The sequence below is a fragment of the Acinonyx jubatus genome, chromosome C1 (genome assembly GCF_027475565.1).
Source record: "Acinonyx jubatus isolate Ajub_Pintada_27869175 chromosome C1, VMU_Ajub_asm_v1.0, whole genome shotgun sequence".
In the NCBI taxonomy this organism is placed as follows: domain Eukaryota; kingdom Metazoa; phylum Chordata; class Mammalia; order Carnivora; family Felidae; genus Acinonyx; species Acinonyx jubatus.
In genome coordinates, this window is record NC_069381.1 from 5263512 (window position 1) to 5285040 (window position 21529).

Below are 21529 nucleotides of genomic sequence, written 5' to 3' on the forward strand. Positions count from 1 at the left end.
GCCGTGCTTTCTGATGTTCAGCCTTGATGGTCACGTTCCTAAAGAAAGCACCATTCATCCTGAAACCACAGAAACTCGTCATCAGGCAGAGTCCGTGATTTTATCGTCATGGTCTCATCTTAAAGGAGAAGACACCAGAACCCTCACCTTTTATTAGGTGCTGACTAACAGTTCCTAGGACCATTTTCAGAAAATGTGATTCAAGTCCTTAATATACTATACACTGTGGTTTGGATTAATCCACAAAGAATTCATTTAAATATCCTTTTGTTTTTTCTAATGAAAGAAACCATTCATTCTACTCCAGCCAGAATCCATCCCCTGGCGTGTGTGTGTGTGTGTGTGTGTGTGTGTGTGTGTGTGAAAGATGTTTTATCTAATAGTGTAAAAAAATAGGAAGTGCCCAGCCTGAAACTGATGGTGTTCTAAAAACTTACAAGTCAATTGAATAATATTTCCCGGATAAACAGTACAACAAATGGTAAGTATGTTCCCAGGCTTGCCTGAGAAGGGAAACCTTTTGAACCCATGATAGGTACTCAGCATTTATAGGAGAAAAATATTAAAATAATACACGTGCATGTATGTATCACATTATATACTGTAAAACACTGAACTGTATAATCTACCTAATATATAGCCTACACTTACATGTTCCAAAATAGATGAGTGAACTTGATATTTTCATATTAAATGATGTCACTCAAATATACATGTAAAATAACTTCAGTAAATAGAACTTTTTTGCGAAGTTTTTTTTCTTAATTTTTCAAGTTTATGTACGTATTTTGAGAGAGCGTGTGAACAGGGAGGGGGCAGAGAGAGAGGGAGAGAGGGAATCCCAAGCAGGCTCCACTCTGTCAGCATAGAGCCTGACATGGGGCTTGAACTCACAAACCGTGAGATCATGACCTGAGCCGAAATCAAGAATCGATGCTTAACCGACTGAGCCACCCAGGCTCCCCTTTGGTGAAGATTCTTAATTTTTTTTAAATATTTGTTATTTGAGAAAGAGACAGAGAGCAAGCAGGGAAGGAGCGAGAGGGAGGGAGACACAGAATCCGAAGCAGGCTCCAGGCTCCGAGCTGCCAGCACAGAGCCCGACGCGGGGCTTGAACTCACAGACTGCAAGATCATGACCTGAGCCGAAGTCGGCCGCCCAGCTGACTCAGCCACCCAGGCGCCCCAATGAAGATTCTTAATTCATAGGGTAGAACTCAGAATGGTCCTCTGAAATTACAAAGACTAGGTCTCCAACTTTTTGGAAGAAAGAAATTTAAGTTTCTTGATAACATAACCCTAACGTTATTCTTATTATCAATTGTAATTGAAATCTTATTTTTACTCTCAAATGGCACAAAGAGAAGAGAGAGTTGAGAGAAGCCCTTCTGAGGTATCTTGAAGGCTGGAACAGCGGGAGGGACGGACGGTGTGGGTTGGGGAGGTGGTTGTGTGTGACAGAACGAACCGTCAGAGGAACGATCAGACCAGTTCCTGGGTGACGCTCACCCTTGACCCACATAACTTTATCCAGGTCCGTGGCCGGTTGGCGTGGCGCCTGTGCCCTGCCTGGTGAGTGAAGAAGGAAGATGAAGAGTGTGGTCCAGGGACTTCCTCACCAGGGACCGACTGTATCGGGGTGCTCTTTAGGACTAGTGTCAGTCCCTAACCTCTTCTGTGGGAACATGAGTTACAGGAAATGCTTATAACAAGCTCTCCTCGCCCCATGCCGGAAGGTTCAGATACGTTTAGGAAGCATGCCTACTGGCTCTCCGCCAGCAATTTCTAGCTCCTGTAAGCATGTTAGGGTTCAGAAAAAGTCCTACATTAACGAAATGCACGTGTATTTAGTTGTGTTGAACCTAGGAATCCCAAAACATCCCGACACAGCATTTTGTCGCTGTGGTCTCCTGAGTGACCTCTCGTGGAAAATGTTCCACAGCACGCAGTTTGGGAAACGCCTCAGTGGACCATCCCCACAGCACCGTCCTGAGCCCGGAACCCACGCCCCCGCCCTGTGGGTCTGGGAGTCCCCTGATACTGAATGTACACTTTTGTGCATGTGTACTTTTCTAGGAAAGGGTTTGTAGCTTTCATCACTGAGAGCCCGTGAACAAGAAGGGTAGGAACCATTGTTTCGGGTTCTTTTCTAACAAGGGAGGTCCAGCTTCTGTACATTTCGTGTCAGCCTAGGGACGTTACTCAGCAGGCACGGTGGGCACTCAGAGGTGGCTCAGGGACGCGGAGGGTGTCGACTGGTAAGCAGGCGGCTGACTAGTCAATTATTAGGCTTATTGTCGAGTAGGTTTAAACAGCGGCAGCTACTCCCTTTCCAACAGGAATTGTGGAAAGAAATTACTTTTGCAGAGCACAGCCTTATCGTTACACTCCGGATTATTCCCAAACGAGACGACGTATTATTTCATTAGAGTAAAAAGGTTTGTTTTTTTTTTTTTTTAAGTTAAGAGCCACTGACCTGTAGAAGAGAAATCCGTTTAGAGCTCCTTAATGATAAACTACTAAAAACCAAATAAATGCAGAAAGCTTTTCCTTCAGGAAATTGAAAACCATCAACTCACCTACTTTTAGATGTAAAAATCAGGATCATAAAATACTGTTCAGGGAAGAGTGAGCAGTAAGTAAGAGACATGCACGGAATAGTTGATGGAATTTCCCCTTGACTTAAATCATCAGAGAGCTGTGAAGTCAGACCACATTGGATCTTTGCAGAAGTGCTTCTGTGAAATAGTGTTTTGGGGTCTGTTAATACTAAATGGCAATAAACAATCCTGTCAATCCCAGTTGACTTTATTACAAGGATGTTGAAGTCTGTCCCATCACCTGCTATCCAAAACGACTGACGGGGATCTCGAAACTGCCTCCTGTCTTGTTTCATTTGCCGCGTTCAGCCAAATTTGGGGCTCACAATTAAGCATTTTGGAGAATCTCATATGTGTTTTCTGTACAGTAGCTTTGTGTGAGTTTTACTTTTTGTGAGCCTTGGTCTTAATCTGTTATTAATCGTAAGTATTTTTGTCAGCCACCTCAAACAGGCATACCTGGATCCAGGATTGATAGCAGTTAGGGGAGAACAGGGGAGGAAATAAAAACGTTGAGGAGGAATGGATTGAGACGGAAGGGAGATCGGGAAAATAAGGAAGAGGGGAGACCAGGAGATTGTAGGGATGTGTTAGGGGTTTGTGAGGGATGCTCCCCACGTTTAGCACCTGCTGTCCTTTGAGTTGGTTATTAACCTTTCTTCCATCATTTAACTGCTCCCTGAATCTTTTGACCAACTATGCTCTGAGTGGGGTGATTAAAGAAGCCTGCTTTGGGGCTTCTGTGAGGACAGTCAGGCAAGGCAACCCCCTCAGTTCTGTGAAATCATGGTGCATCCCCATTTCGTGGAAAGCACCATACCTCGTTAGCCTTCCCACCTAATCCAAGGGGTGTTTGGATACTGGCCTCAATAATACATTCATTTAGGCCTCAGTGATTGGGAATTTGCAGAAAGTTGAAGGTTCCTCTGGTCCAGGGGTAGAGTGTTAACAGGAGGTGTAGCGCACAGGTTACCACCTCCCAAACTCAAAACGTCACGAGTGAGTGACATAACACAGACACGGGAGAGCAGACGGTGGCACGTCCTCGTGTGACGTGTAGCCAGACGACCCTGCAGGGATCGTGACGCTTCCAAAGAGGACCTTACTGGTTAAAATTTTTCCAACCCTCAGGTTTCCTCCCTCAGAGAAATACTTTTATTTCTGAATAAGATGTTTAAAATATTGTAACTTGAATTTTTTAAAATGTTTTATTCTCTATTGTCAGGCCTATGATAAATTGCAAAACGGTATTCTTAAATCATTTTGTCTATCAAGACCTACTTTGTAATGTGTGCAGTATTTTAAAGTAATACAGCTATTTCCTTTAAAATATATACATTTCCTTTAAATTTTAAAATACATACATACTTAAAATATATGCATAAAATATATACATTTCCTTTAAAATATATACATTTCCGTCTAGTAATCTGGAAAGGATGTCTTCACCTGTATTTGTTCCAGATTTTTACAAAATCTCACGGCATTATGAAAAAGTGTTATCGGAGTTAATAAAGTTTCAAGTTCTAGAACTGAAGTCTCTGGAGAATCCAGTGTTTACAAAAAAATACGTATGTTTGGAACATCTTGGGCTTGAACTCTCACGAGTAGGCAAGACAGTTGGGAACGTCTGTGCAGATGGCATTCCTGCAGTTCTGAGAGCAAAGCATCGCCAGCAGCAGGCGTCTAAATAATGTATGGAGGAGTTGGAAACAGAGAAGGACTCTTCCAGCTAGAATCCCAAATTCATGGCTTTTCAGATATTGAAAACCACCAGGAACTCAGGGCAAATAACATCTATTACGATTAGTAGTATTAGCTAGAAACAGCCAGGATTGTTTCTTCTTTTCTCTAGGTACCAGGTAGCACATCTTACTAGCAAAATTTTTCTTTCTTTCTTTCTTTCTTTTTTTTTTTTTTTTAGGGTTTTAATTTTTTTTAAGTCATCTCTACACCCCCAGTGTGGGGCTCGAACTCATGATCCCAAGATCAAGAGTTACATGCTCTACCAACTGAGCCAGCCAGGTGCCCCCCCCAAAGTTTTCTTTTTTATGGAGTTTTCAATTCCCCTCCTTTCCCCCTTCTCCCCACTCCCCCGCCCCCCATCCCACCCCCGCCGCCAACAATGTCTCCACCTGACCTCGTTCTGGGATGCTACTTCTGAGGTGAAAACCGCCAAATGCAAGAGTTATTGCTGTATACCAGTCTCGATTAGATATTTTGCCCGTTTTCGATTGCCTGGTCCCTGATCTATTTGATGGGATTGATTAGGTAAAAGGTAGCCCCGTGAGAAGGGAAAGGACCACTTTCGATAACTTGGCTAGAGAAAAGTGCATCATAGAAATGACTAATGGAAACATATTTCGCTCTGCATGCTGCCCTTCGCCTTGTCCTTCTTAAAACTCACATTCCATATTTCGAACGGATGGAATTAAGCCACTTATTCAGTAAATCCACGTTGAGAACCTCCTGTGTGCCGGCCATCCCGCTAGGCCTCGGGAGTATCGCAGTGAACAGAACGAGTGTAGCTTCGTAGAGCTCACACGATTTCTCCTTCCTTTTCTATCCGACTGAGCTTCTGGGGTAGAGGCTCACACCTTACTGGTTTTTGCGTCCCCGGCGGCCGCCACAACGTCTCGAGTTTTCTTGTTCGCTGTTACCTCTGCAGAACCGTAGCAGACCAGTGCCATAGTGGAGCCTTGGCGAGTAGACCTTTGCGAACGACTCTGCTGTTCCGTAGCTCTTCCCAAAGGATTTTAGGTGTTGGGGAGTTTTTGTCGCTAAAGCCGAGCACCACAGATCAACCTGCTGGTGGCTAACTGAAGTATTCTTGCCTCCTGACACTTCCTGTGCATTTTCTGCGCTGTCAGCTCTTAGGTGTTAGGGTTGTCATTTCCCATTTTCCCGTATGCACTTAAATGCCATTCCACTGTCGCACCTTTTTCGCGTCCAGGTGAGGGACGTTGTCACTTGTCCCCGAGTCTCATTACGGCACTTTTTCTTTAAAAACCTCCTTAGTCTTAGTGGTGATATGCTCCCCAGGTCTCCATCCACTCTCCTCTTACTACTTTAGAACATCTCCGTCTGTGCTTGCGAGATTTCTTCTTTCCACTGTGTGCTGAAACTGTTGAGGCAGTGTCCTCCAAATTTGTGGCTTTTTGAAGTCCGCAAGCCTAAAATGTTCTTCTCTTTCGTAGGCTGTGAAGGTAGGTATAGAATCTGTGTCAGAGGTCCTGATTTCCTTTGCGCTGGCACCAGTCAGCTGCAATTTTACTACGTCGAACTCCAGCTGGATTTGCTGCTTTACTGACCACACAGTCGGCTCCTGCGTGATTTGGGGTGCTCTCGCGTGCTTCCCGCGTGTTGTGATATAGCTGAGCTCCTAGGGGATTCCGCTCAGCCTTAGCGTCCTTGGAGAATAGGTTTGACATCTCTGCCCTCCTGCGCCTCAAGCTCTGGCATCGAAAGAGTTCAAGGGAGAAATCATGATGGGTTTGCTATGCCCCCCTTGTAACATTCCGTTTCCTAATCGCTGTTGTTTTAGCAGCATCCTAAACCATTTTCCTTGGCGCTTCCACGACTGAATAGCGTGAAACACAGACCGTGGAGAGGAACGACGAATCCAAAGTCAGTGCAAATGAAGAAAGTCTAAGAAGAATTGCTAATTTCCCTTTGTCTTGGCATATAGAGTTGGGGAGTTTTTAAAAAGTGGAGTACGCAGGGTGGTGTCTTTTTTTCCCCTAAGGCTAAATTTAGCCATTGCTTTGGAAAATCAGAGTGGTACAGCCTGTGCCTTATCTCTGTCCGGCCCTTACCCTTCCCTCTGCACTTGGACATCTTAAATGGCTTGCTGGAGAGGACAGCTTAATGTGCTCTGGTGGCCCCATTTATTCTGGGAAGGAATTAAGTGACTTCATTTTCCCTGCCTTTCCGAGCTTCCTGAAAAATTTAGGAGACTTCCTAAGCAGCAGTCCCTACAGAAATAGTTCAAGTCATACCTCCTTTTGCTTCATGAGCTTCTCCTGCCAGCGTGGCCAAGAGCTACAAATGGAATGAGAGACGGTCTCTCGTTCCCAATCCAAATAGCAACAGGAGGGCACATGTGCACTTGAGCTACAAATAACGCGTTTTAAAATAGCAGGTGGTATTTGATGATTGCTCCTTCATTCATTTACCTGCCAAGGCAAAACTTTCTCTTCTACTCTGGCAACAAGGCCCTGGGTGACTCCGATGGAGCAATTGTAGCAACAGGGTCTCGTGTTTGCAGGTATTATCTGTTAGCTGATTTTCAGGTGGTCAGGTCCACGCATACCTCACGAGGCTGTTCTAGAAAGTGTTTTTTTTTTTTTTTAAGACACTAAAAATGTCCTGTTTATACAAAAACCCAACCTGACAAACTTGGGAAGCGCTTTTGTAACAAACTACAGGCACTCCTTCCACAAGATGCGCGCCCAGCCCTTTGTGTCCCCGAGATCCCATTTGGCCAGGGGAAGGTAGGCACATATGAAAGAAGGGGGGGAGGGTCTGTATTTTTAATGTGAAGCTCAGTGGATAACGAGTGACGTTGCTGTGAAATCCCAGTTTGTGTCTGTAAAGAAGTCAGCTGTGTCTCAGCTCTTCTGCCAGAGTCTCGCACCAACACACTGCAGTGACGTCACTTCCTCACCTGAGCCGAAAGGAAGCGGCAGCCAGCCAAGGAGACTCCTAGAACTTTCTCGCGTGCTTTCAAGTCAGTTCCGTTGGGTTGTGATCATTCTGACCAGTCTGTCCACCGGACCAAGTGGTAGACTACTGATGGGTCCACAGCCACCTGGAGTCCACTGGGGCTGACAGAGGTGGCTCAGAGCCCTTGCCCCAGAGTTTGGATGACGTCGTCAGTAAGTCAGCTTCCAGAAGAAGCTTGCGTTAGAAAATAACAATTCTTTTCCACTGACGGAGCACCCACTCTATATCTGGTGCCAGGGATCCAAGCAAGCTCCCTGCTTTCAGAAAGCTCCCTCTGGTAGAAATGGCCCATACAGGAAAACAACTCGGCATTCGTTTGCTAAGTACCATTAGGACCCAGGGCAAGAGAGGAAGGTTCACCGGGCACAGTGGAAAGAGCATGGATCTGGAGTCCTGCCTGTGTTCAAATCCCTGCCCTGATACTTACAAGCAACATGACCTTGGACAAGCAACACATGGCCGAGCTTCAGCATCTTCGTCTGTAGAATGAAGAGGAAAAGATTTCTTTCATTTTTTTTTTTTTTTTTTGAGGACTAGAAACAATACATTTGCAACGGCCCACTGTGGATGTTCAGTAATAATACTGAAGTGATGTGTAAGCCACACTCTGAAGAACAGACAACTCACCAGGTGGACACGGGAAGAAGTCGGCATGCCCAAAGGTCCAAAGGTACATCAAACTCACGGTGGACTGAAGAAGAGTGAGTGATGAGAGAGTCCCTGAAAAGTAACCCGAGACAGTCGGTAAAGAGTATTCTTTGCCATGCCAAAGATCTCCAATCTTATTTTGTAGGCCGAAGGGGCGGGATTTAAGTTTTTAAAACTAGATTATCGACATCATGTCAGAAACTTGCCCTAGGGTGTATTGCTCAATGCGGCCCAGAAAATTTGTTAGCTTCCAAGACTTACAGAGAGGTCATCTAGAGGAAACAGTAGGTACAGCTGAGTGCTAAGAGCCTGGGAAGTCTGGCCAGTAGCTGCTTTCCTGAAGTAGACACTTTCTTACATCAGATCCTCAAATACTTGGGATCCTCCACTTTTACAGAAGCAAGTGCCAAACTTTCTAAACTTAGAACACACTGTGGGAAGTCTGACTTCATCAAAGTTTCTCTGTCTTTAAAATTTTGGTATTGTTTCGGAACGTTTCATTCTTAGGGAAATATTAATTTGGGACATTTTAAAATGGGTCGCTTTGAGGGTTGGGAATCCCTGTCAAAGAAAGATGAAAAGATGACCCGTGACTGCTGCTGTGCCGTGTGACACATTGCTTAACCGCCCCTAAGGGGAGGCTGGGACACGGTGAACCCAGCATAGGAAAGGGGGATATGAAGCCTCAGCAAACCATTCAGTGACCCTCGGGCCAGTGACTGGCTGGAAATGTTCCTTCATCTTGACCTTTGTAATACTCAGAGCTGTTCTGGGATTATGAGTATTTTTTCTGTATGTTTTGTAATATTGTTGGGAAGCTCTAAGAACTGCAGTATAACAGCAGTCATTGAATAAACTACTGTGATAGGTTCTGAACCTGTATTTTTGAGTTGCAGAAATCAGGCCTACAGGTTTCTTTTTTGTAGTTTAATACGTCGGTAAAGATTTCAGTATTTAATACACAGGTTTATTATATCTAAGTAACCCTTAGTTATCTTACCTACATTTAAAGTACCCCCCAGAAGGCTAGAATGGGCACCGCAGTGCTCCGTTAGAGGTAGGGATGTCCGTATGGACTCACATTTATTTTATTCCAGCGTATGATAGATAGATTCAGAACAATTGTAGATGTGTGTGCATACATGGGTTGTACTTACGTGTGTTTCCTTGCTCTTTCCGCTGGGAGGGCCTAGCAGCGGTGAGATGCCCCAGGAGCAGCGAGCACACCCAGCAGCCAGACCTTGGCCTCTAAATGCCATCCTCCAATGAAAGAAACCAGGGCTCCTTAGAGAGATTGCTGATTCTAGGGCTGGGAGAGGGACAAAAAAAGAGGAGTCCGGGCATCTTATAATGCCAGAAAGTAAGGAAGTACTCGAAAAAGAAGGGAAGAGGCTGGGGGTATGTCAGAGGGACACAGAAGCCAGCCTGAAAGATCTCCCAGCGGCCAAAGCCGGGACAGTTTGAGCAATAAGCTAACCTAGTATTGGATTGTGACCAAAATGTAAAGTATTTGTGGATATAAATAAATGGCTTTATGGATAACAAACAAACTCAGAAAGACAGATCTTCCTTATAGGAGCACTCCAAATAATGTATGTGGATACTCCCACATCCACAAGGTAGAGCTTTATTCCCTTTTCCTTGAGTGTGGGCTGGACTCACTGACGTACTTCCAAACGATAGAGTATGGAAACAGAAGAATTGTGACTTTATCAGAGCAAACCTGGCAGACCCTACCTTCCCCAAAGATCAGGGTCCGCATCAGCAGGACGTCAGACACTACCCGTGTCATATGATGAGCCCTTGCCTCTGTGATATTCTTCCTGAAAACTCATGACTCCCGTCCGATCATTAGAAAACACATCAGACTACCTGAAAAGAGGGACATCTACAAAGCACGTGTCCGGTGTTCCTCAAAACCATGGCCGCTGTGAAAATAAGGGCCGTGGAGAAGATTGCCACACCCGAGGAGAGGAAGGGCGTGGAATAGCCAGAGGTGGCGTGGCACCTGTAGCCGGATCCCAGAGCTGAAAAGGGACGTTAACTGTCACGGCGAGTCTGTTTCAAGTCTGTAGCTGAGTTAGTCGTGACGTACCAGCGAGTGTCTGAGTTTTGACGGGTGCACTGTGGATCCGTGAGATGTCGGTGTTAAGGGAAACCAGACAAAGGGTTTATGGGGGGCCTACTACTGCAACTCGTCTGTAAATCTAAAAGTATCCCAAATTTTCAAAAATGAATTTTTTAGGGGCTCCTGGCAGGCTTGGCCAGTGGAGCATGCAACTCTTGATCTTGGGGGTGTGATTTCAAGTCCCATGTTGGGTGTGGAGGTTACTTAAAAATCTTTAAGATGCCTTTAAAAAAAAAGGGGGGGGGTCCCGTTGGTATAACTGGGTAAAGAAAGCCTTACCACTTTAAAAAATGCCCTATAGTAGTTTATGCCATCCCCACGAGGAACAAAAGGATGGTGATATCTCCTCTTTCCACGAGAGAAAATTGAGGTGCAGAGTGGTCATTATTTGAAAGTCACGCGGCCACAGGACTAACCCTGCAGCTCTCGGCTCTGTCCCGTGTTCCTTGCAGCCTGTCACAGCTGCCCAGTCTAAAAATGCCGCTTCTGCTAAAAGGGGTGCGGGACGGGCTCGTGAAGAGGCTGAATGAATCACGAGCCAGACTGTCGCTGCAGAGCCATCGGAACTCTTTACTTCCTGTCTGGGGCGCAGGCATGCGTGTGCGTGTGTCTTGAATGTCGTGGGAAGGATCTGCGTGGCGCCGCAGAGTCCTCGTTCCCCGAAACCATGCAGGTAAACGGGCCGCTTTAGAGACCCGCAGGGCACAGAGGCAGACCCGTGGGAAGACACCCCAGTTCGTCAGCCGGGAGAAGAAGAAAGCAGCGAGGAGGTAAGATTCGACAGGCGCGACAAGTGGTGTCTGATTCGTTGCAGAGAGCGGCGCAGGTGGGCAGATTTTGAATAGTTTTCAAGTTCAGCCGGGTCGGACTTGGCTGTGCACTTGAGAAGGGAGCGTGCGGCCCGGGGTTGCCGACACAGCTCGTGCGGCCAGGCCTGGCGTCGTTCGCAGGAGCTAATGTCTCGTGTGGCCGGGCACGCAGGTGCACGGAGGGCTCGTTCTCGAGGAAGGAGGTGGGGGCTCAGAGCGGCGGCTCCCGAGGGTGGCCCCCGACCAGAAGCCTCAGCGTCACCTGGGAACATGCTAGACGCACAGCCCGGCCTTCGAAGTAAAACAGACTCTGGGAACAGGGCCCACCCTTCTGTTTGAAGAAGCCCTCCTGGGGATTCTGATGGCACCTCGGGTGTGGGAACCGCTGGATGGGTGGAAGCCTCCTGTGGGGCTGCATCTGCAGCGAGGGACCAGCACCGTGGGCAGCACACACACCCACCCCCTCGGAGGGGACGTCCGCGGCACCCGGAGCTTCTCCCCCCGGGGAGGAGGGAGCTGCTGTGCGGACCTCGCCTTGCCCCAGTCTTCAGAGCCACGGGTTGTAATGTGACTTGTCCACACTTCTCCAAGGGGTAGGGGGAAGAGTGGGAGAGCCTTCTGTGTAAGCAGCAGCTTGTTCTTTGGGCGAGGCAGACAGAGCCCTGACACTTCTAGACAAGAACTCAGAGCCGGGGGGCCGACCAGGCGGGAGCTCGCGGAACAGCCGGCTTTCCTCACCGGGACCCCCAGAGTCCACGGTGCTCGGGAAACAGGTGCTCTTGGAGCACTGTCCCCGCAGCCTTGGGCTCATGGAGGACTAGTGGGGTCTCTTTGCTCAAACTGTCCTAAGGACAAGGGGCTTGGAATCCCTGAAAGCTGAGTCACTGCTGGCTTTGTTCGAAACTTCATGGGAGAGAGCTGAGGCCAGCTTCATCAGCCCGCTAGAGCTACACATTTTTTGTTTTCTCTCTTCTCACCCCGCCCTCCCACACGTTCGTTTAAAAATCCAGTCTATCCAGATTGCGGAAATTACTCGTTAGCCAACAAACGAGGGCAGGGATGTGTTCACTAATGTTCACGTCACCCCCAGTGCTTGGTACGTGGTAGGTGCTCAGTAAATGTTCGTGCGCGTAAGTGAATCCCAAATCTACTTTTTTACTCTAATGTAATCAGAACTTTTTTTTTTTTTTTTTTTTTTTTTTTTGCCTCTAAGTAATTCTATTCCCCTTCTGCTGTGATCAATCATAATATACACTCCAGGCCATACGTATAGCTCTGCATTTGCCAAGTATCTTACAATACGGTTTCCACACCACCCCAAAACTGTGACACCAAAGCAAGCACAAAGTCGTTGCTTTTGACTTGCCAGTAGTGGACCCGCGAAGGCCATCACTTCATCCACCGGGTAAGCTCTGTGGATGGAGCTGGGCGCTGGCCCTGCTCAGAGGAAAGGAAGTGTGATCAGAAGGTCTCTTCTGAGTCTCGGTCAACACAGTACAATCAGGTCTGTGCTCTACGGGCTGCCGGCTCAATCAGTCATTTCCATTCGAGGCTGTTTCTTATTAATTATCACTATCTTCCCCCTTTGGAGTTGAGAGGCTCAGAGATGCCATTATGTAGGATATAATTTTGTTAAGAGGCAAATAATTGCTTCTGAGTATCTTCACCAAGTGCTTCTTGGAGCAGCTTAATAACGTGAACGAGCTAACTGCATGGGGATGGCGCTGAACACAGCCCAGGACAAAAGCACACAGGAACCTTGGTGGCGGTCACAGAGTCACGGTGACTGTTAGTGTTTTGATCTGGAGACGCTGTGGTCTGTGTTCCGTGACCTCAGGGAGGGTCTGTCTCTGCAGGCTCCGTGCTGGGCAGGAGACGGACGGGCATGCGAGGCTGACCTCACTGTGGCACTGCGGCCACCACAACGGAGCCGCCTCCATGGGGCCAGGTGGCCGGGTGAGCACCCCGCCAGGGCGGCCCACAGCTGGGCGCTGCTCCCTGTGCCCTTCTGCCCCTCTGCGTGACATGGCAGGTTGTTGTTGGCCACCAGGCTCCAAACAAGTGCTCGACACAAGTGAAATGGATTCTGAACACGCCTTTAACAGGTGCAAGTTATGTGGGCTTGCAGAAGAAACTGTCGGGAGGCGGCTGTAGACGCTTCCCCCATTTCGGCGGGACGCCGAAGGATCTGCAGGTGGTTGAATGGACGGCACGGCAGGGAATGTGCAGGGAGAGTTGATGCGAGCTCCCCAAGGAAAATGCGCTGTTCTCTTTGGAGTCCAGCTAACTGAAGGGGAAGATTCCTCATCCCCTTCATTTGGAAAGGCTCCAAATAAGAGAGTCCCTCATTCTGCAAAGTGTCCCTCTTCTAACGGAGAGGGCAGGCTGTTAGGACTCAGTCCCACCCCTGAAGGCATCTCGTGTCTTCCGTTAGGGTCACAGGATGGCAACGACTGTGCAAGTGCATGCCGTGCCCACTTGGGGGCCCTGCCTGTTGGTGACTGGGCCACCGAGATGCTCAGCAGCAGGGGCCTTGGTGTTCGTGGATCGTGTGTGTGTGTGTGTGTGTGTGTGTGTGTGTGTGAGTGCACACTTGGCACAAAGATGTCTGTCACTTTTAAAGGCGAAGGATTTTTCCTTTAGTGTTGTTCCTGGAAATAGCTTTATTAAAAAATAATGTCACGATTTTTTGAAAAGCAGTCTTCCCCTTCTGGCTTTGTGGTTTAGTAAAGTGGAACCAGGTTGACACCCGGTCCTGGAAATTTTCCTGTGAAACACGTATTTACTGCCTTGTTACCGCAAGAAAATGTTCTCTTCCCAGGGGTGAACCTGACTCCTGTGTATCTTCTCTTCCCACAAGGTCTCATACTCGCGTCATGTAGTGGTTAAGCTCCAGGCCCCTGAGCCGGAGAGCCCCCCTCCCCGCCGCCTCAGTTTTCCCCTCTGTGAAAAGAGGGTAAGAACAGTACCGACCTCACGATTCCTGTGGAGAGTAAATGGGTTAATATTTGTAGAGTGATGGAAACGGAGGCTGGCACTCTGTAAGTGTTAGCCCGCCCGCTGTTTTATTTCTTGTAGGATCGGTAAGCATCATTCACTGGCGTCGGGTTGTATAGTGAGGACGGCCAGGCACGCTGACCGAACACTTCTGGATTCTTCCTTTTCACGATTCGGATGGTTGTATTTTGGAAAACGGTTACGCCTTTAACAATTTGGGGGACAAATAGGTTGTCACAGATGCTCAGTCAATTCCTAGAGAATTCATTTGCCCAAAGATGATGATGATGATGATGGCTAACACATGTACCTGGAACTTACATGTTCTGAGCATTGGCAAATATTCATTTCATCCTCACGACAAGCCTTCAGGTAAGTACAGTTACCATCCCCAGTTGAGAGGGGAGGAAACTGAGGCACTTAAGGTCTTGCTCAAAGTTGTACACTTCCTCTGTCAGGGTTCTTAAGTACATACTGTCTGGTCCTGGCCCCCCTCTTCGACTTCACCTTCTGCTCTCCTCTCTGTGGTGGTCCAGCCGCTGGCTTCGGTTCCTTGAATGCCCTGCCTCAGGGCCTTTGCATTTGCTGGTAACTCACTCCAATTCTTGCAGACCTGGCTCCTTCTATTCTGGTGAAACTCAAGTGTCCCCTTTCCCGACTCATATAAATTGTAGTCCCGCCCTATGGTTCCTCTTCACGTTATCCTGTTTGCTTCCCCTGCTAGAGCAGGAAGAGGCCTTTTTCTGACCGGTTTACTACTATCTGGCACAGCATTATTTAAACTTTGTTGAATAAATTTCGGTGCTAATGACTTTCATAATGGTCTTAGCTCCTTCTCGCGTGTTTGCATGCAGCCCAAATCGTGTGTCTGCGTGTGTGCACACAGGTGGGTATAAATGCGTGAATGGGGAGGGAGAGAGAGATTCTAATCTCAGTACTGTGGTACAGAATCACAGGCCTCTCTGAGTTACAGTCCTAGCTCCGACGGTGACCGCCTGATGTTTTTCTTAGGGGTGAAGCACCTAGTTGCGCTGGGCTCTGAAAATGCTGTCACGCGTTAAAGGACCTGTGTAAGGGTCTCAGCCAGCAAGTGATCAACAAATGAAATCTTTTTTTTTTTTAATTTGGGTAAAACAGATACTACTCTAAAAAGTATATATTTTATGTACATGTATCTTTTATACACACACATCTCCCTCTCTTCCACTGATTTAAGTCGTATTCATTTCATTTATTTCTTCTAGGGGCCTCCCTATCAGATCTCTCCAAGGCTTCCGTTGGGGAATTTGGCAAAGAGATGGGGTGCCAGGAACCGGAAACCAGGACTTTGACAAAAAAGGGATTTTCTGTTCCTTTAGCTGAGAGCTTTGGGCTACCGTAGATGCCGCAGGTCTCGGGTGAGGTGTGAGATTCACTGCCAGGTTGGAGAAATGTGGCCTGGATGGACCTGTGTGGTTTGGTTAGGCTGATGATGGTGTTTCGGATGCTGGTCCTGCAGCTTGACGAGGCCACGTGTTAACTGCTCTTCTGGAACACGACCTCACTATCACCTGTTCTGCCCTAGATAACCAGTTCAGGATGTCCATCCTAGAACGTCTGGAGCAGATGGAGAGGAGGATGGCGGAGATGACGGGGTCCCAGCAGCACAAACAGGGGAGCGGAGGAGGCAGCAGCGGAGGGGGAAACGGGAGCGGGAACGGAGGAAGCCAGGCTCAGGTACGGGTGTGCACTGACCATCACCTTTCACTCTGTGCTTTATTGATCACAAGTCCCTTGTCTGGTGCTGGTGTCATTCCTGGATTAGTCCTGGGGAGTGCTTTATAATCCCGTGCCCCTAAATTTTGAAATCTGTGTAATTACAGAAGCCTTGAACGGTGGGGCTTCTCGGTTGTTGACCTCCCTGAGCCTTAAATCATTGCTGCCGATCCCAGAATTCAGTGCTGCTGCCTGGTGGTGTGGCTCGAGGACATCCACTTAGAAAACAGGCCCAGTGGCGACTCAGAGTTCAGTTGGACTCTATTTTGTATTGTGGATTCCGTATCTATTTTAAATATAAATATAAAGCATGATCCAACTCGGCCATTCATAAAGCCTTTTATAAAGTCAAGAAGATCAATATCAGAAGCTCCCAGAGAAGCTGTTTCTGGAATTACTTGGTGTCGGACAACATTAGCCCTGCTATCCTGTTTCACATCTGCTTTCTCATAAATTCCAGGAAGAATTGGCCAAATGCAGGGACGTCACTAAATATTTTTTTAGAGTCCCATTAGTCTTGAAGGCTTTACATAAGTTTTATTTACGGGTCTCATTTTGAGAAATGGCCTGGGCAGAAATTATTTTTCAGGAGACCCTAGAGACAAATTTTCAAAGGATGGATAGCATTCCCCTCTCTCTCTCTCCAACTGAGTTATTATTCCCTGCAAACCCCGAGCACTTTCCCCTCTTTCTTCAAGATTAATGATGATTTCCTGTGAACAATTACATTTTTAAGTGAAACGTTTGAGTTTTATGTTCCTTGCAAAGATCAAGTGTTAATAATGTTTTAATACCAAATTTTAATATTTTGAAACCGAAGCATTTTATGGACCACACCCCAAAACCAAACAACCCCTTCTTCCCCGAATGTTCTTATTTCTTACCTGCCTTCAGAAGTCCAAGGGAAGACTTGGTGCACAGTAAAATATTATTAATGCCACAACAGGCTTCTTTTTCACCTAGACTCCTACATTTTAGAAAAGAAGTAATCGTTGTTTGTTGTATCTCATGGCTCAAATCAGGGATTCCCACGAAAACCTTCTGTCACCAGACAGAGTTTGCATCAAGGGAATGGAATATACTGTCATTTTACAGCTCAACCATTCGGTAACTGGCCTACTACAACCTGATCCCATGCTAACTGCTATTGAAGACTCTTCTGTCAATTTAAGGTGGCCTCGATACATATCTGGGTCCACCTTTCGTGATAAAAATGCAGCTCTTTTTGTGAATGCAAAAAAATTTCCCTCCCTGCTCACTAACCCGTAACTTTCACGTGCTCACGAATATGTCTGTCTGATGCGTCGGGAGCAGCTCTTGCCTGTCCTTTCCGAGTCAAGGTCGTCCTTCCGCATGTTGGGATCACCCACCTTTAAGATGTTTTGACAGCTCTAGCAAGGATGACATTGTATCGGTCACCCACCTTTTTATTTTTGCAAGGTGTTTTTCCAGACTTAAAAGAAGGAACAACAGTACTTCCATAGTAACTGAATTTTGTGGACTTTATTGCTGGAAAAAAAGACTTTTTAAATAATACCAGAAATAAGAATCAGGCTAGAGGTATCCTTTATTTGGGGAGGATGTTAAACATAGAACTGCCGTCACAGGGACTCAGATAAACTGTTGAGTTTACTACATTCGATTTTATGTTTCTTGCCTTACAACTGAATCGAGAGAAGAAAGCCATAGTTAAAATTAGTGAATTTCTCTTCCCCGTGCGCCTCTGTCGTTATTAATAATATCACTTAGATTTGAAGATCCCTAAAGCTTTCCCCAAAGGATGGGATCGTCACTAGACTTTTTAAAGTGCTTCTTTGCAGGGGGGAGAAAAGATCCCCATCTAAGTGACTTAATTCTCCTTCGGGAAGAGCAGGGAGGCAGAGGTCTGGGTGTGTCCCCAGATGCAAGAATTGGGACAGCCACCCTGCTTTTCTCTCCTAGTAGTCTACGGTCCACAACGTGTACTTCAGCTGGAGGCTAGTGGCACTTCTTTAGCGGTGTATGCTTTCCCCGAAACGGACCAGCGTGATGTTCATATCCGTGTGTCAGCTGTAGTGGACTCCGGTGTTCTCAGCATTACGGAAGGTCACCCCGTGCCACACGCGTGGATGCGTGCCGCCGCGCTGAACCTCACGCATTCTAGTCTGTTTCGCGATGCCCCTTTGTGCACGGTTTTGTGTTTCCTGTTCTGAGCGGCTAATCGTAAAGCATTTTGTTTCTCCTACATGAAAAGGTTGACTTGGCGGAGGGCCCTGGGTCCGCGGTGGTAACACACACTTCCTCCTCCTAGTGTGCCTCTGGCCCCGGGACGCTGGGCAGCTGCTTCGAGAGCCGTGTGGTTGTCGTGTGTGAGAAGATGATGAGCCGCGCCTGCTGGGCCAAGTCCAAGCACTTGATCCACTCAAAGACTTTCCGGGGAATGACCCTCTTGCACCTGGCTGCTGCCCAGGGCTACGCCACCCTCATCCAGACCCTCATCAAATGGCGGTAAGGCCGGGGTGCGGACGGCTGGTGGGCACCCTTGCCCGTCAGCTCGCACCTTCCTCTTGGGCGATTCCACTGGTGGAGAGGAATCTGGCCATTCAGTGAGCTTGACAGCCTGTGAGCAAAGGGCTTTCTCGGAGGACAGTTCCCAAGGGAATCTTACACGAACTTCTGCCCAAGGAATGGCGAGCGAGACGTTGCACTCTCTGCTTTCCTCGGGGCTCATAATCCGAACCGCCCTGTGAAATTAGGGACTCTATCTTCTTCACATCAGGGACGTTGGATGCCCACTTTGGTTTCATCTTTGTGGGTTTGATAACATTCTAGTATTTCTTGGACGTTGATTAATTGTGCGGTAATTTCTGGTGCCATCCCTTACAGCACAAAGCACGCAGATAGCATCGATTTGGAGCTGGAAGTTGACCCCTTGAATGTGGACCACTTCTCCTGTACTCCTCTGGTAAGGCATGGGTTCATTTAATCCCTGAGCCGTTTTTCTAAACTGGCATGGGGATGTGGTAAGGTCTTACGGCCCCACGGAGATCGTCAGCAAGGACCAACTTGTGCATTGGCGGGAATGGCAAAAGCGGAGGATGTTTTTTTAACTTGTACTGAGAAAGCTTGCTGTTTTCCTTGTTTTAGATGTGGGCGTGTGCTCTCGGGCACTTAGAGGCTGCTGTCGTTCTGTACAAGTGGGACCGTCGGGCCATCTCCATTCCGGACTCTCTAGGAAGGCTGCCTTTGGGGATCGCCAGGTCGAGGGGTCATGTGAAATTAGCGGAGTGTCTGGAGCACTTGCAGAGAGATGAGCAGGCTCAGCTTGGACAGAACCCCAGAATCCACTGTCCTCCGAGCGAAGAGCCCAATACAGAGAGCTGGATGACCCAGTGGCACAGTGAAGCCATCCACTCACCGGAAGTACCCAAAGGAGTCACCGTCATTGCAAGTACCAATCCAGGTAAAAATGCAAAATGATTACATCTCGGAACTTGGCACATTTCCCATTTGCTTTCGTGCAGCAACCCTCAGAAAAGTCCACAGGATATTCACATACGTTTAAGGGTTTGGTTTTTGGGGTTTTTTTGGTTGGTTTTTTTTTTTTTTTTATGTTTCCGATTTTTCTTTTAGCTGTAAGAATGCCTACTGCTTCCCCCCCTACCCCTCCCAGAAATAAATGCAGAAAGTAGAAAAAAAAAATCTGTGTCCATTTAAGAAAGAAACACAGATTTTGGAGGACTGACTGAATACAGTGTATGCTGCTGGGGAATATTTAAATGTTAGGGACGCATCTTGAGTTCCCGCTTTGCACTTTGTGTCTCTCAGGCAATAGAGAAAGTGTTAATTCTTTAGGGTTCCTAACTTTATCGCCTGTCCTGACTGTCCTTTCTACTGTACTTTTCAGAGCTGAGAAGACCTCGTTCTGAACCCTCTAATTACTACAGCAGTGAGAGCCACAAAGATTATCCAGCTCCCAAAAAGCATAAATTGAACCCTGAGTCCTTCCAGGCAAGGCAGCAGAAACTGCTCTCCACTGCACTGAGTCTGGAACAGCCAAATATCAGGAAGCAGAGCCCTAGTTCTAAGCAGTGTGTCCCTGAGACAATCAGCCCCAGTGAAGGAGTGAGGGACCGCGTCCGGGAAACCTCCCCTCCCGTTCCAGAGACTGCACGACTCCAAGCCTCTGGATCTCAGCCCGTAGTAAAGTGGAGTCCCAAAGATCTTTACATTGGTGTGTCTACAGTACAGGTGACTGGAAATCCGAAGGGGACCAGTGTAGGAAAGGATGCCGCACCTTCACAGGTGCGTCCACGGGAACCAATGAGTGTCCTGATGATGGCTAACAGAGAGGTGGTGAATACAGACATGGGGCCCTACCGTGATAGTGCAGAGAGCGAGGAGTGCACACAGCCCATGGATGACATCCAGGTAAGCACGGACCAGGTAAGCCTGCAGAGGCCGGGGTGGCTGTCAGAGCGCCCCCCACGTCTTTACAGCCGGTTCCCGCAGGTCATGTGATTTGCTCACCAGCAGACGTTTGGAAGTGTGTTCTGACTCGTGAGAGTGTTGGGGCGTCTCCTCTGCTCGGGCCACGTTTTCATTCAGAGGATCCAACGTCGTAAATGGGGCCTGAACGCCAGGGACCTGGCTCTCAGCAGAGCCCTCCCCTCCTCCCCCCAGCTCCTCAGAGCTCACCCGGGGCCCTCCAGTCATCTTCCGCTTCCCTCTGCATCCGGGGAGACTGGTTTCCTATTTAAGTACCGGTTTAATAGAGTCACAGCCCAGGAACGTCTAGAACAGGAGGCCTGTGGATAGGATTTTTAAATGACCTAAGTGACATGAGCACAGCTGTCATCTGGCTGTGGTAAAAGCATATGTGGCGTGAGGTGCAGCGAAATAGCCCGAGAGCTGGTAATTGGCCGTCCTTGTGATAAGCCTAGAAACGCCAGGATCCCTGGGGCGCCTGGGCGGCTCAGTCGGTTAAGCGTTCGACTTCAGCTCCTGTCGTGATCTCACGGTTCGTGAGTTCAAGCCCCACGTTGGGCTCTCTGCCATCAGCACAGAGCCCGCTTCGGATCCTCTGTTTCCCTCTCTCTCTGCCCACCGCCCCCTCAAAAATAAATAAACAAACAAAAAAAACAGCACCTCCAGAATCCTCTTGGGGCATTAAGCTTGCAATAGATTAAGAGAATATTTAGTGAAGTAAACTTGAGGTTAAGCTATTAAGCAAGCTAATGCCCCTAAATAAAGTATTCCTTCTGTATTTTAGGGGAGGACCAAATGAGCAGCCTGAGTGGGAGTTTGGCCTCCTCTCTTTCCAAGTTCCTCTAGAACCCGAAACAAATGTCACAGGGAAAAACCCCCACGAGAAATCCAATAGGGCATCAGGCCTGTCGAAATGCCACAGGAGGGAGGGGCCTGGAGGTCCCCCGTCCTGGCCAGCATTCCTGGGGAGACGTCTGGCTGCTGAGCAGCTCCCCTCTGTCCCGCTGTGAGCACAGTGAAGAGCCCGTGTGCTCCCGTTCCTCATGGGTGGGCCGGGGGTTCCACCACCGACCTGCCGACCCCTGCAGGCGTGGGAGGCTGCCTGAGAAATCAAAGAATTTTTTAGGTAAGGGGTTGGCAGAGTTTTCCCGTAAGGGGCCAAATGGTAAATATTCTAGGCTTCGTGGACCCTCTAGACTGTTGTGACTGTTTAATCTGCTTTTAGAGCACAAAGGCAGCCTTAGATAATATCAGAGTGTTGGGTGCCTGGGTGGCTCAGTCAGTTGAGCGTCTGACTCTTCTGCTCAGGTCATGATCTCACGGCTCCTGAGTTCCAGGCCCGCCTTGGGCTCTGTGCTGACGGTGCAGAGCCTGCTTGGGATTCTCTCGCTCTCTCCCTC

At 47.9% G+C, this 21529-nt stretch overlaps 1 protein-coding gene across 20 annotated transcripts in view; it reads left to right on the top strand.

Annotated features, from left to right (window-relative positions):
- Positions 1-21529, top strand: part of CAMTA1 (calmodulin binding transcription activator 1) — an 853369-nt gene that overhangs the window by 806936 nt on the left and 24904 nt on the right. For 15 of the 20 annotated variants that reach the window (XM_053206405.1, XM_053206447.1, XM_053206438.1 and 12 more), the window contains 5 exons: positions 15472-15623; positions 17953-18149; positions 18528-18606; positions 18789-19104; positions 19549-20072. In XM_053206405.1, coding sequence (XP_053062380.1) covers positions 15472-15623; positions 17953-18149; positions 18528-18606; positions 18789-19104; positions 19549-20072 — 1268 coding nt within the window. The remainder of the gene's footprint in view (positions 1-15471; positions 15624-17952; positions 18150-18527; positions 18607-18788; positions 19105-19548; positions 20073-21529) is intronic. The other 5 variants (XM_053206455.1, XM_053206466.1, XM_053206460.1 and 2 more) reach the window with 1 other exon arrangement.